We start from the raw sequence: 13,860 nt of genomic DNA, 5'->3' as shown, positions 1-13,860 counted from the left end.
ACATTATGACTAACGGATTAATTTTAAAGTTTAAACTGTCGCTAAATTACCCTGTCTGTTAATTGCAAATCCAGACCCGGTAGTAAGGCACGTGTGACATCGTGTTTATAGTCGTCGTGAAAAATTGTCACTGTTTCGTTTTTTATTATGACTTAAAACCGGGTCGCAATAGAAAGGGTTGGTTGAGATGCTAAAAACAGGAAAAGGCGTAGTAGTTATTCAGTTGTACCGGTTTTTTAATTTTGTTTTGAAACAGTCAAGTGAGGATGGCATCGTACCACTTTATGAAGGAAAATGGTTAAGCTATATCCCTCGTGGGGTAGACAGAGCCAACAGTCTTGAAAAGACTGATAGGTCACGTTCAGCTATTTGGCTTTATGATAGAATTGAGATTCTAATAGTGACAGGTTGCTAGCCCATCGCCTATAAGAAGAATCCCAAGTTTGTAAGCCTATCCCTTAGTCGCCTTTTACCATGGGAAAGAGATGCAGTGGTCCTATTATTTTTTGTATTGGTGCCGGAAACCACACGGCACAAGTTGATATAGATTATTTATTATGTATGTTTCCCGTAATGACAATATGAATTGTGACATTTTGTAATGTTAGGTACATCGCTAACCGACAAGATTGCAGGACGGCTTAAGCGCAGCAGTCTTGCGTGGTAGTGGGAGACCGTGCTTCTTGTAATTTGGCAACACTGTTATTTGCGCTGCGGTGAAGTTCGTGATCCAGTCGCAAAATAAAAGTATTCAGATTTCAAATGATTTAAATCATTATTTAAAGCCATTCTGTGTAATTTATTTCAAACTTCAACTCATTAAATAATTCGAGTATCTACTAAATTATGCAATAATGTGCTACCGCCGGACCGTGACATGTATGCACTAAAATAAATCGTCTCTTATAAAAATATCCTGTGAGAGAGAACATAATGGTTTTCGAATCTATCGTGGTTGATGTCCTGAACAGGTTTCTCGGGAGTTATGTCGAGAACCTAAACAGGTCTCAGCTAAAGTTGGGAATATGGGGCGGTAAGTATTCCATACCATACCGGTGTGATGTCATTCATTGCTCAACCGTACTATTGGGGGTATTTTTTATTGTTGATATTTTTTTCAGGCGATGTTGTACTCGATAATTTGGTTTTAAAGCAGAATGCCTTGGAGGAATTGAATATTCCAGTCCAGACAGTTTATGGGCATTTGGGTAAGTCAGACTTAATTTTAAAGACTGAATATAATTAATTTATTTTGTTTTTTTGTAAAAGTATGTTCTACTTCATTGTAGGTAATTTTCACATTGATTATAAAAGAATATTTGCATAATTGCTATGACACCCATGACAAACTACTTCTATGCTAACAAAAGCTGATAAGGATAATAAAGTGTTTTGTTTGTCCTTTCAAATTTTTATTGCCAAATACTTCATGGTAATTTCATCAGAATTGTAAATATGCGATATTATAGAAATCAATATGATAAATACATATGTTTATTGAGATATTGTTTTTATATTGGTTCAAAAAGTGTTAATGTTGAGTATCTAGTTATGAACTTTCAATATATTAATGTGCCTCTGACTTATTGTTTCCCAAATTTTGATATTTTAATGAAGAACACCTGTACCGTGTACTGCCTTATATGTGGCAAATTCCACAATGAATTTTAAATGAAATCAAAACATTTTACTTTATGTTGTTAACTCTAAGCAGAATAATGAATTATAAGAGGTATTCCCATTCATTCTCTTTTTTAATAAAATATTTTCCTAATAGAATAATTTGCTGTTGGTTTGAAAGTTGATGAGATTCGTTTATCTATGAAAGATTGGGCAAAGTTTTAACATACTCTGCCTTTCTGTTTTTTTGACTACTGCTGGTTTTTTATTTTTGGCATATAGGTATTTAATTCCGTTTTCTTTTAGAGTGACTTTATAAAAAAAGAGTTAGTAATAAATTTATTATAATAATGTTTATTATTGATATCATAATATTCTGTGGTGCTGAATTCATTGGTGCTATTTTTTAATGCAACATGTGAACATGTTTTAACTTCTCACGGGTATAATCTCGAGAATTCCTGTTCCCGCGGGAATTTCGGGAAATCCTCTTAATGTTCCTCTACGCTCCCTAAGGAACATTCATACCAATTTCAAACTTTCTATAGTAGTACCGGCAGTGCTTTGTCCGCCAGTCACTTGGTAACAGTAGAGTAAAACTCTTCTACATACATACATATATAGATCAAATTTAATGTAATTAATATTATAGTTGAATTGCTATTAAACTGAAAAAAATATGGCTATCAAAATTTATGCCAAATTTCTGAATAGATCTATAAACAGAAGATGAAATTAGTAACTCAATTATAATTATTTAATCATGGACTTGAGGCCATGTTACTTAAGGTTACGGCCATATAGACGGAATGTAATTGTGACACCGTAATAAAGTTCAGAATGGTGACATCATGGCCTCAAATCAGTCTATTTGGTTGTGTTTGTGAGTCAGATCTCCAAATATAGAGGGTGTAGAATTCACTCTTCAAACCTAACTTAAAAGTAGTTAACAAATTACTAAGCAGGATATTGTTTTTATTTATTTATCCAAAATCCACCTGATTTTTATTTCACTGAATTAGTGTTGGCAACAATAAAGATGCTCAATTAATGTGTGGTAGGTATTGTAAATATATTCGTGAGCTGTTCTTCTGTATCATCTATATTTTGAAGACAGACTATGAAGGTCAGCCAGTGACCTCCGATGTTTGATATCAAAAATAAAACATTATTTTTTTCACAAAATGGCTTAGTATTAATAAGTCTATATATTTAGTCTAAATAATTAAATTATAATTTTGTTTAATTAGATTTTAAGATTTAATTCGAAAATGATGGGCTTCATACTATTTAAATATACATATATATGGTATTAAGTTAAAAATATTTTATCTATAAAAGGTGATTCTGGATTTAGGAGCCCAATATTTAGGCCCTTACCAGTTTAATAAGAAACTTTAAACAATCAAGGAAATATGTCCATTTGGTTGCTTTGAAACCAAAAATAATAGTAACATTATTTTTAATTTTTAGGAAAACTTGTGCTCAAAATACCATGGAAGAATCTGTACGGCGCGTCGGTAGAAGCGAAGATAGACCGTCTATTTCTGATCATCAACCCAATCGCTGAGGTGAAGTATGACAAAGAGAAGGAAGAGAAAATAGCGCTCGCCGCAAAGCAGGCGGAGCTCGCCAGGGTCGAGGCCGCCAAGAAAATGGAGAAAGAGAAAGGTTAGAAGTGAAATGAAATTCTTTGCATTTTTGTAATCACTGGATTCCAGTTAAACTAATTGCGTCTTCCCACTTGAACATTGTAACATGATTCGAAACGTCCGAAATAAAATTAAGGTATGTTACGTGCGCGTTTAATAATTACCTGTAGTACTTTTAAATACTTAGTATAAAACTGTATTCTTTCGTAGGTAAGGCAAAGCCAAGGGTAAAACCTAGTTTAATATAATACATTGATTTTCTACGTAACACAATTGGTCGTAAACTAGGCAACATCCCTGTCCTGTAGTAACCAATATTATAGACTGTAAAAATCATTAAACGTACATCATGTAAAATGTTTTCTTAAAACTACAACTTTATGTTTGGTCAATTATAAGTATTCCATGATTTTTCTTATTATTTTTGAACAACAACATTATCCACAAATGATTTAGTTGTTTTATAAAATACTAGCTGTTACCCGCGACTTTGTTCGCCCTAAGTCCGCCTAACAAAACTTATAATATAGGTATAATACTGTATTTTACTTTATAATTCCAAAAAATTACTGTTTATTTGCGAGATGTCCTACTGGCACATTTTTTATTATGTAGATAAAAGACTTGCGTGAATAGCAGTAATCAGGTAGTTTTTCGCAATTAGAAGCTCTTATGTTTTAGTTTAGTTTTTAGTAGGTAGCTAATACCATATTTTATGTTATAAAATTAATTTGCAGACAAATTAGACGAGACATTCGTCGAGAAACTGGTTACGCAAATAATCAAGAACGTCCAACTAACGATCACTGACATCCACGTGCGGTACGAGGACAGCATCACTAACCCAAAGTGCCCTTTCTCCTTTGGAATCACTCTCCACAACCTCTCTGTCCATACAACTGACGAAAACTGGAAACAGACCGTCATACAGGAGGCGGTCACTAAGATTTTTAAGGTGCGTATGCATAAACAGTAAAGATATCAAATCAAATAATATTTTAGGCATTTTATGCGAGAAACAACGTATGGTCAAGAAATTAGTTAAAGTAGCGACCCATCCCGGCTTCGCACGGGTAGCATTTATGAACATTACTTTGAAAACCCTCTTTTCAACAGTCAATCAGGCAAAAAATCTGTCCACAACTTTCCGAGATTAGCGCATACATACAGACAGAAAATATGGGTTTACTTATAATATGTAGTGATGATAGTTATTTTCGATGGGATGGAATATCTCTGCTTTTATAAATACGCGACTCTACTTTTATCTCGACCCAATTAGAAATGGTTAAAGAAGAAACAATTTATTTTAGGTACTTAATTTGGAAGGATTAGCAATGTACTGGAATCCAAGCACGGACTTGTATTCAAAATCGATGCCATTGGATATTCAGAGTAAACTATCAAAAGAGATAGCCACTAAATCATCACAACCAGAGTCTTACAGATATGGTAAGGTTATCATTACTTATACTTTTGCCACACACCAAGTTTTCTTCTTATTTAACTTTATCGACATTCCTAAATTGATCATGTTTTGTATGATTTTGTTATCATTTCATATCAATTTCTATTAAAGATTCAATGATTATGATACGCCCAGTTTTCTTAAATTTGCAGCAGTATGGAAAATATTTTTTTGTTTATTTTGAACATAAGGTGTATTTATGTTAAAATTTCCCTCCAATGAAATTAATTTATTCTTTCAGTTCTGGGTCCAATAAATGCCACGGCAAAGTTAAAACTAAATCCAAAGCCGGAAGGCGACATACCAAAGTTCAGTATACCTAAAGTTATACTAAGCCTTCATATGGAGCAACTATCGGTCAATCTGACTAAATTACAATACCAAGACATGATGCTACTGGCAGACTCCATGGATAGGATGAGCAAAGGCGCACCTTACAGGTTTGTTTAAACATTGCTAATTGACCATTTATTGTATACCTCGACGGTAATTTGCGTAACGTTGCTCACAAGTTCAAGTAATATTAGTCATAGGGAACTACTTTGAACTGGCCCGTCGATGAGTACATATTGTTGAATAAGTAGGTCAGAAATGTTTGGTTTTCGACCTTTGCTGATGTAACGTTGTTAGCACTAGTTGTATGTAAATGAAATTCCTAGGAAATTAGTGTTTTGAACAGTATTACTTTATGTATTTATTACATTACATAATTTCCGTTGCCTAGGTAAATTTAGAAAAACTTTCTTAGTATATCATGCTCCTAGATCAAACAAAGGACTCAAACAAATCTCATGTTCTCATGTCAAACAAATCTCTAGATCCAGCCTTTCGAGCTGAGCGTTGATATGTCGCAGTCAATCAGTCAGTCAGTGTCCTCTTTTTCAAATTAAAAATAGATACAGATTAAAGATTTGTATTTTTGTTTATATAAAACGAACTCATAAATTAAGAAATTCTACACCGATTTTAATAAAATATGGCACTTGACCTTCAGAATTTAGATTTCAGTAAAATATGAAGTTACAGTTGTAATGAATGAATTTCAGAAAATTCCGTCCAGATCTCAAAACCTACAGAGGTCACTACAAGGAATGGTGGAAATTCGCATACGCTTGCATTCTCGAAGACAAAGTGCGCAGGCGCCGTAGAAACTGGGATTGGACGCACATGTTGAACCATAGAAATCTGTGTAAAAACTATGCTTCGGCTTATCAATGCAAGCTTAGTGGAGGGAAAGTCGGGGCCGAACAACAGTGCATCATCACCGAAGCTGAAAAGAAGCTGGACTTATTTAATTTAGTGGTTATCAGGCAGCGGATAGAAATGGAGGTTTGTAATCATGTCTTTGACGGAGTGAAGCATATATCGTACATACAAAGATATTATCACGTCTTTATCCCTCACGGAGTATACGGTGCCAATAATATTTCAATCAATGATCGATGTGGCCAAAGTTGAGTTAATATAAAAATAAAATTTAAAAATAAATGTAAGTTAGCTACGTAAAATAAATTTACTGAATTAATTTGCTCTTATTATGAATATCTTTTATCAACAGGTTGAAAGGCTAGGCAAGTTGGAGGAGGAAGCCAAGAAATCGCGTGGTTGGTTTAGCGGATGGTTTTCTGGGGGCTCAAAGGACGATGAACTTTCGGAGGGCACTGCTATAAGTAAGATAATTTTGAATTTTTATTTGAATCCTATATTATTAAATGAGCATTATTACACAGGCACTATTTATTTGTGTGATGGATGTTACACATTCAATATTTGTATTCATTATTATGTGACATTTAAAACATCACTTTATAATTTTCATATGTTTTGGTTTCACAACATCAGTTCAAGTCAAATATATTACTTACAACTAAGTTTTCTGCCGCTCAATGCGTCAGTGTCGAAGAAGCGGTACGAAACTGCATTGCAGCATTTTAAATATCCGTCCGATGGTACCTACATCTAGAGTCAGGTCTCTGGTCTCAATAATCTGGCATCTAACATCTCTGGAAGACCTTAAGCACTGCCTGGCAGCTTACTAGTTTATAACAAAGAATAGCAATATAATTTTGTATGTTACAGTGAAACAATTCGAAAAGGCAATGACGCCAGAAGAGAAAGAAAAATTGTTCCGCGCCATAGACTACCAAGAAAACTCTGCCCCGCTCCATCTGCCGGTGGAATACATAGCTGTGGTTGGGAATTTCCGTTTGGATCGCCTTCAAGTGGCCATTAACAATGAAGTGGAGGTGTTGAAAGCCTGCGTCGATAATGTTGTCGTGGACTTGCATCAGCGGCCTAGCGCTAATGCTCTCAGGTGAGTTTGTATAGCCCTATTATAAATTAGCATTACCATTATTCTGTGAATTTCCGGAACTTATGTCAGATTTCGGCCTCTAGCTCTCATCTCTGCGTGTTCCCGATTGCACTCTCCACGGAAGTGGGGTCCGCCTGAGGAGCAGAGAACGAGATAAGGCATTCCATATTACCAACCTATTTAATATGTATTGATTGATTGATTCACAGAGTGGACGTACAAATGCAAGCGTTCAGCGTGACCGGCGTTCAACAAGAGGATTTCCAGCCTCAACTTGTCATTTCCAAGGAGGTCACAAAAGACGTCAATCTTCTCAATGTGGTGTTTGAAACCCATCCATTAGGTGAGATAATTAAGTAATGTCACAAGAGTTCAAATCTACGTTTGGACACAAATATCTAGGAAGAAAAACTTAAGACGATGTATAATCGAGTTTCAGATGTTTTTCCTTTTGTTATCTACATATGTGTTTAAGGTTTTAATTCAATAATATAATTTTAGATGGCCAGTGCGATCAAAGAGTGAAAGTATCGGCGCGTCCACTCCAAATTGTCTATGACGCACAAACTGTTATAGAAATTGTTGAAGTCTTCAAACCACCTGCCGAATCAACGGCTTTATCTACGTAAGTTGACTTAAATTGCTACTTACCATTTTATGTACCTTGTTTCTCAAAGTAATGAATCAATAATTTGGATATCTAATTTTATACTTTTTAACAGATTACAAGCGGCTGCAGGTAACAAGTTGTCTGATCTAAAAGAAAAGTCTGCATTAGGCATGCAGTACGCAGTGCAACACCATACGTTCATAGATATTGATGTCGACATCGCTGCTTCGTATATCATAGTGCCTCAAACTGGCATGTATAAAGGGTAAGTAAAATCTGCTTTTCGTTCCGTGGGTTTTAAGATAGTTATGAGGTAATCTGGTTTCTTTTCCACCGTTTCCCTTCTTTTTGAGTAAATAGCTATTGCAAAACTTTTCTCATTTGATAGGTTCGGACGTGTGAAAAACCGTTTCTTCACTGTCAAGAAATCTAAAGGGAAAATTATTTTGGTTGGCAGTTGCCCAATTTTTTGTTGAACTTAACGAATTACAAACCTAGATGGCGCTGTACTAAATTTCACCTTACCACTTAACTTACTTTTAGCGGAGAACCATGCGTAGTTATGAAGCTTGGTGCTATCAGCGTAAAGTCAGACCCTCGTTCGCCAGTGGATGTTCATAAACTACACCGAGAGGGTCTAGCAGACGACGATATCATACGAGAGATCACGTTGCATAGTTACGACAAGATGGCGCTCAAACTTACCGAGATGCAGGTATGTTATTGTAGATTGGTAGGAATGTGTTTGTAAAAGTGTTTATCAAATTAATTAAACTCTTCCTCCTAGTTTACGTTTTGGATGCTCATACCTTAAGTTAGTTAGATTATATGTCTTTGTCTTTGAATATATGTGACATTCAATTATAAACTCTACTTACTTTCGCTATGAAAACTTTATCACACAAGCACCAAAATTACAAATTTAATAGTGTGGCATACTAATAAGAAAGTGATTTTCCATTGGATTTTTATGCATTTTACAATGATACAATTTATTCGAACAGGTAGTAATAGCACTAGCGTCCGAAGATTGGTCATCTGCGATTGCGTCGAACGAAGCGACTCCGTTGCATCTTCTGCAGCCCACCAACTTAATGATACAGATTCACAAATGTTTAATCACTGACGACCCGAGGATGCCTAAAGTCAAAATACGAGGGGAATTGGAGCAGATTGCTATCAATGTTTCAGAAGATAGGTACGGCAAATGTTTTCATTTTGCGTAAACGACTTTTGATGATTGGATGTCAACCCTCTCAATTATTGTAACAATAGCAATTTATGAAACGTTCGTTTTTATTATTCTCCGTTTATGAGTTCGGTAGAAGTTTTGAATTTGACTTATATTTGCAGGTTGTTAACTCTGTGTGAAATAATTGTTGGCATGCCTCTACCACGCTCTGAAGAAGCAACTCAACTAAAGGTAATTTATATCTTGTAAAAAAATTTAAGGACTACTTTTGAAATATTCCTAGATTATGTTTACTTTCACTTTTCTTATAATGTTACACAGGTATTTTTTCTGAAAATTTGCTGCAAATCTTTGTTATGTCAAATATCAATTGATGATTGAGCTATGTATTTACTAATATCAAAAAAGTTTTTGAATTCTTGTGACAGGTGGTGGGATACTTATCGCAATCGCAGTATAGCATGCATTCCATAATGCCTGTAATAGTAAGATTTAAAGATATACGAACTTTCACTTTATATTAGTTATACGAGAAAAATATATAACAACGGACAAAATTGAAACACCAAAAAGATGTTTCATTTTTTTTCCTTTTTTTAAATTTCTTTATTTTCTTTTATTGTAAAGCTCATTAGCTTCGAATTCGCCTACATGATAAGCGGGAGAACAATTGACGCGAGAATAGCGATACAAGGAGGCTTGCGCGTGGGGGTAAACTACGATAAAATTTGTGATAATAATGATATTAGATTCGCAAATAGAATGTAGAGAATTAGCGTCACGTTTGGTTAATTATGTATTTCATATTATCTTTAACTGTACTATTAAGGTCTTTTAATAGTTATAGGTGATTAGAATTTAAATTATTCGTATATATAGTAAAAAATTGTAACGCCTATTAATAGAACTCACTGTCTTACAAATAAGTATCATACTACCAATATACTTGTAGATATCAGACGAATCTAAAATTATGGTTGTTTTGGAAGGATTATAAATGTATTTTTTGACGAGGTCACCGTCATTATTAATAGTTCTAATGTAGCTGTTTTATTTAGCAAATGAGATAAAATAATGTTGTATTTTTTAATGCTTTGTTTTTCATTTAGCCCAGCGAATCAAAGGGGTCAAGTCTGTCGTTATTAAAATACTTGGACCCTGTGGAGAAACAAAAACGCGACAATGCCCGCTCAAGTAATAAGTTGGGCGACGAACAATCCGTGCAACTGACTGAGGTCGAGGCCTTCTTCATTATGAAAGGTATTTATAGCACTATAACTACTACTTTTTTTATTCGTCATATGTTTCGACTCATTTTGAGGCCATGAAGTTTTGTACATGTCTTTTTGCCCTGTATGAATATAGACGTGATGATATGTATGTATGTACTCAAATAAAAGCAATGTAGGGATGCATCTAAGACAATCGCCAGGAGAATGACGAATTAATGTGTGTCTGTCGCACTGAAATATTGAGATATATATAGTGAGAGATATAAAGAATGAAATAATTGTATCAATTCTGCTTCTCATCAACATTATCTATTTTAGAGCTTGTTCTGAGTGTCAACCGACCGACCGTAGACATCGCTCAGGGCTACGACAAGTTCCTAGTGTTTTCTCTTACGTTACTCGAACTGACTGCCACTCAGAAGACTTTCACAATGGAGACTAGAGTGCGTCTCGGGGCAGTTCAGTTGCAACACCATAGACATGGACATAAAGTTATCAATATGCTGGATACGCCACAAAATGTGGTTCCAGTCGCCGAGCCGGACACGGCTAGTCTGAGTAGCCAGTATTTATTCACACTTAGCTATTGTAATGTAAGTATATGTTGAGAGTAGTGTTGTTAGTAGTGAGTTTATAGAGTATACGCAGTTTAGTTATATGCGTCATGTCCATGTCTTCGGAGACATGGATATGTTTATACACGGACATGGACACAAAGTGATTAATTTGCTGGACACGCCGCAAAATGTGGTATAAGCCGCCGACCCTAACACGGTTAGCTTAACTATTGTAATGTAAGAATAAATGTTCTGTGGATAGTTTTGGGAACAAGGGTTCTATATCAAAAGCGTTTGCAAAATCCAAAATAATTTTCTCCTGACTTCATAAACTTGACAACATTTTGATTAACTCAAATTGCGCGGTTCATTTTATACTTTATTTCTATCTAATTTAATGTTATATTTTGTCCTCACTACCTCCACACCTTCTTCAGTTTACATACAAATAATATTTTGTTACCTATTATATGTATATTACCTGAGCATATGTAATTCACTCCACTTTCTTTCAGGTCGACAAGAAATGTCCAGAATTCAGAAGTTATTATGGTTCTGTCGAGCAGCTGATTGAACTAGACTTGGCTAATTTAAAGTTGTTGCTTCATTTGCAAAGCCTTCGAGAGATATTACTCATTATCAATGAGTATCAGGTAAGCTTTGTTTTGCGATATCTTTGTCGGGGATATGGTATCCGATGCTGCTCTATTTTTGTGATTTATACATAATTTTATCACCTAACGGTAGATTTATTCTTTAGTTAAGTCTAATTTATTTTTAGTAAAGAACCTAAGAACGGTTTTAAAAAATAGAAATAGCAACTTATTTTTTAATTTCTTGATTGTAATTGGTTTTCAACATCTAAAAACAATTAATATAATTGAATTGTGATTTTAGACGAGACTTCAAGCTATTCAGAGTACAATGGACAGAACTGCTAATGCCGGGCCACTTGATACGATAGTTGAAGATGAGGAATACATTGCTACTAAATCTAAAGGTATGGATCTAAAATCTCAATCGTTAACTGCGCTTATAAATGTCAAAGTTTCTAAATGGAATGGTTGGAAACAGCATAATTGTCTAGCGACTTTCTTCAATAAAAATCTAGCTTTGGCTGGGGCTGTTGTAATACTACCAATGGATAACAATTTTATGATTTAGGTTAAAATGTCTATCTTTATAATTAATTTCAATCCAATTCGACGTGTACAGGATAAGTTTTGATCTGACTGTCCGAAAGTATGTGTGTATCTTTGTATAGTCTGTTTTCATGCCAGAACATTTTTGGTGAATTTTAGGGGAATGATGGGAAACATCAAAGTTTACGCATATTAGAGTCGTGATAGCACAACATACGTCATATAATATAATATTATTATAATAAAACAATTTCAGTGAACGTCATAAAGCCGTCAAGCCGTAAGCAAGTCGAGAGCATTCAGTTGAAAGTGAATGCTAAATTAGGCACCATAGAGATCGGTTTTGCAACGGATCGAAGGCCCTTGGCAGCCATTTTTTTGCAAGGCGGTACTGCCGGCCTTGTTCTGAAGAGTTCCTACACGCAAGTGGACTGTGCCATAGGATCGATCAAAGTGAATGATCTGAATCCAGAGACTATACATACAGAGGTACGTCATTTATTATGAATGAACTAACATCACCATAAATATACAAATGTTTAGTTATGTTATTAAAAAGTACTTATTACGAAACCTATAAATCTATAAAATATATGTATCATTTATTTAATTTCCTTTATTTCGCAGATAATCAAAGTGTTGGGCGGCGACGTGATGAATGTACAAGTGGTGATGTACAACTTGGAGCAGCACCCGAACGTGAGCGACGTCAACATGTCCATTGATGCTCAAATCAACTGTTTGCGGATCGTGTTCCTCAATTGGTTCATCAACTCTATGATGGTAAGTTGACTACTCATAATATTACATACATACATAAAATCACGCCTTTTTCCCGGAGGGGTAGGCAGAGACTACCTCTTTTCACTTGCCACAATCTCTGCATACTTCCTTCGCTTCATCCACATTCATAACTATCTTCATGCAAGCTCGGCGGTTTCGGGTACTTTTGACCTGACCCTTTACATAATAAACATACATAATAAACGCTATGCAATATTATGTTCATTAAATCGATTTAAGCGTCGTCCGCAATCGAGACCGAGGGTCCTGGATTCAGGTAACTCAGGATTCTGTTCGAAGCGACTGCAACTTTTGTCGAGGAACCTGACCAATATTAGATCACGATACACATTCAGCAAACATATTATAAGCTTATAATACTATAAATACATTTAAATAAAAATTTGAATAAAATATACATTAAAATCCTTTATCTTTATCGTTATCCAAAAGTAATCTTAGATATAGATAAAAAAATATTCCAAAAATTATCATTTGCATTTTTGCTTACAGGAATTCATGAACAACTTCCAAACAGCGCAGCAAGCGATCATAGAAGCATCATCACAAGCCGCTGACGTTGCGCGCTCTAACGTACAAAACGCTTACCAGAACTCTACCAAATTACTCTTAAAAGTCCGTCTAGCGGCCCCCATTATAGTGATCCCGGAAAACTCCAAGAGTAGAAACGCTATGCTAATAGATTTGGGTCGCATGACTTTGATAAATAAGTTTGTCGACTTGCCTACGACTGTCAATGTTGTAAGTAATTTTTCGAATTTACAATCCGCTACTAAAACGCTATGGATTATTTAAAGACTACATTCTCTAATGAAAAATATACGTGATAATATGTTTACTAGGACAAAAACCATACCCACATAACAACATCATCCTGTGTGTGGATATGTACAGATAAAAAGTAATTTAAACAGTAAAAAAATTCGCCTTCTTAAATTTGGCTAACCTACTATTTTTGTCATCATGATTCAAAGTTGTACCCGATAAATAGTGTAATACCCGAAAAACACGATAATCGACCATTTAAAATTGCAGGACGTTCGTAGCAGCAAAGTGACAATCGACGAGCTGACCTTAGATCTGGAAGATATGAAAGTGTCATGTGTTCGGCTCTTAGACGAAGAGGCGGTCGGTAACGAGAGGAAACTGCTCAGACCCACCAGTTTCAAGTTGCTAGTCAAACGTAGTTTATCCTCGTGGTACGAATCATTGCCGGATTTGGATATATCGGGCCGGATGAAGACTATTGCTGTAAGTGTGGAAACAATT

General features: G+C 35.1%; 1 protein-coding gene across 3 annotated transcripts in view; it reads left to right on the top strand.

The window, feature by feature from the left end:
- The first annotated feature begins 689 nt into the window (after positions 1-689).
- The window catches only part of LOC106143242 (intermembrane lipid transfer protein Vps13), a 35,740-nt gene continuing 22,569 nt past the window's right edge, over positions 690-13,860 (top strand). For all 3 annotated transcript variants that reach the window (XM_060945688.1, XM_060945686.1, XM_060945687.1), the window contains exons 1-23: positions 690-1,033; positions 1,122-1,208; positions 3,094-3,291; positions 4,010-4,227; positions 4,586-4,724; positions 4,982-5,180; positions 5,787-6,069; positions 6,299-6,410; positions 6,820-7,054; positions 7,264-7,397; positions 7,556-7,679; positions 7,777-7,929; positions 8,208-8,379; positions 8,669-8,862; positions 9,018-9,087; positions 9,966-10,116; positions 10,407-10,681; positions 11,161-11,298; positions 11,543-11,645; positions 12,044-12,276; positions 12,415-12,570; positions 13,084-13,332; positions 13,627-13,842. In XM_060945688.1, the coding sequence (XP_060801671.1) occupies positions 934-1,033; positions 1,122-1,208; positions 3,094-3,291; positions 4,010-4,227; positions 4,586-4,724; positions 4,982-5,180; positions 5,787-6,069; positions 6,299-6,410; positions 6,820-7,054; positions 7,264-7,397; positions 7,556-7,679; positions 7,777-7,929; positions 8,208-8,379; positions 8,669-8,862; positions 9,018-9,087; positions 9,966-10,116; positions 10,407-10,681; positions 11,161-11,298; positions 11,543-11,645; positions 12,044-12,276; positions 12,415-12,570; positions 13,084-13,332; positions 13,627-13,842 (3,939 nt within the window). In that variant the 5' untranslated portion in view covers positions 690-933. The remainder of the gene's footprint in view (positions 1,034-1,121; positions 1,209-3,093; positions 3,292-4,009; positions 4,228-4,585; positions 4,725-4,981; positions 5,181-5,786; positions 6,070-6,298; positions 6,411-6,819; positions 7,055-7,263; positions 7,398-7,555; positions 7,680-7,776; positions 7,930-8,207; positions 8,380-8,668; positions 8,863-9,017; positions 9,088-9,965; positions 10,117-10,406; positions 10,682-11,160; positions 11,299-11,542; positions 11,646-12,043; positions 12,277-12,414; positions 12,571-13,083; positions 13,333-13,626; positions 13,843-13,860) is intronic.

Source organism: Amyelois transitella, chromosome 9, assembly GCF_032362555.1.
Source record: "Amyelois transitella isolate CPQ chromosome 9, ilAmyTran1.1, whole genome shotgun sequence".
NCBI lineage: Eukaryota > Metazoa > Arthropoda > Insecta > Lepidoptera > Pyralidae > Amyelois > Amyelois transitella.
The sequence above is the reverse complement of the archived record's forward strand: the minus strand, read 5'-3'. Positions and strand labels throughout refer to the sequence as shown.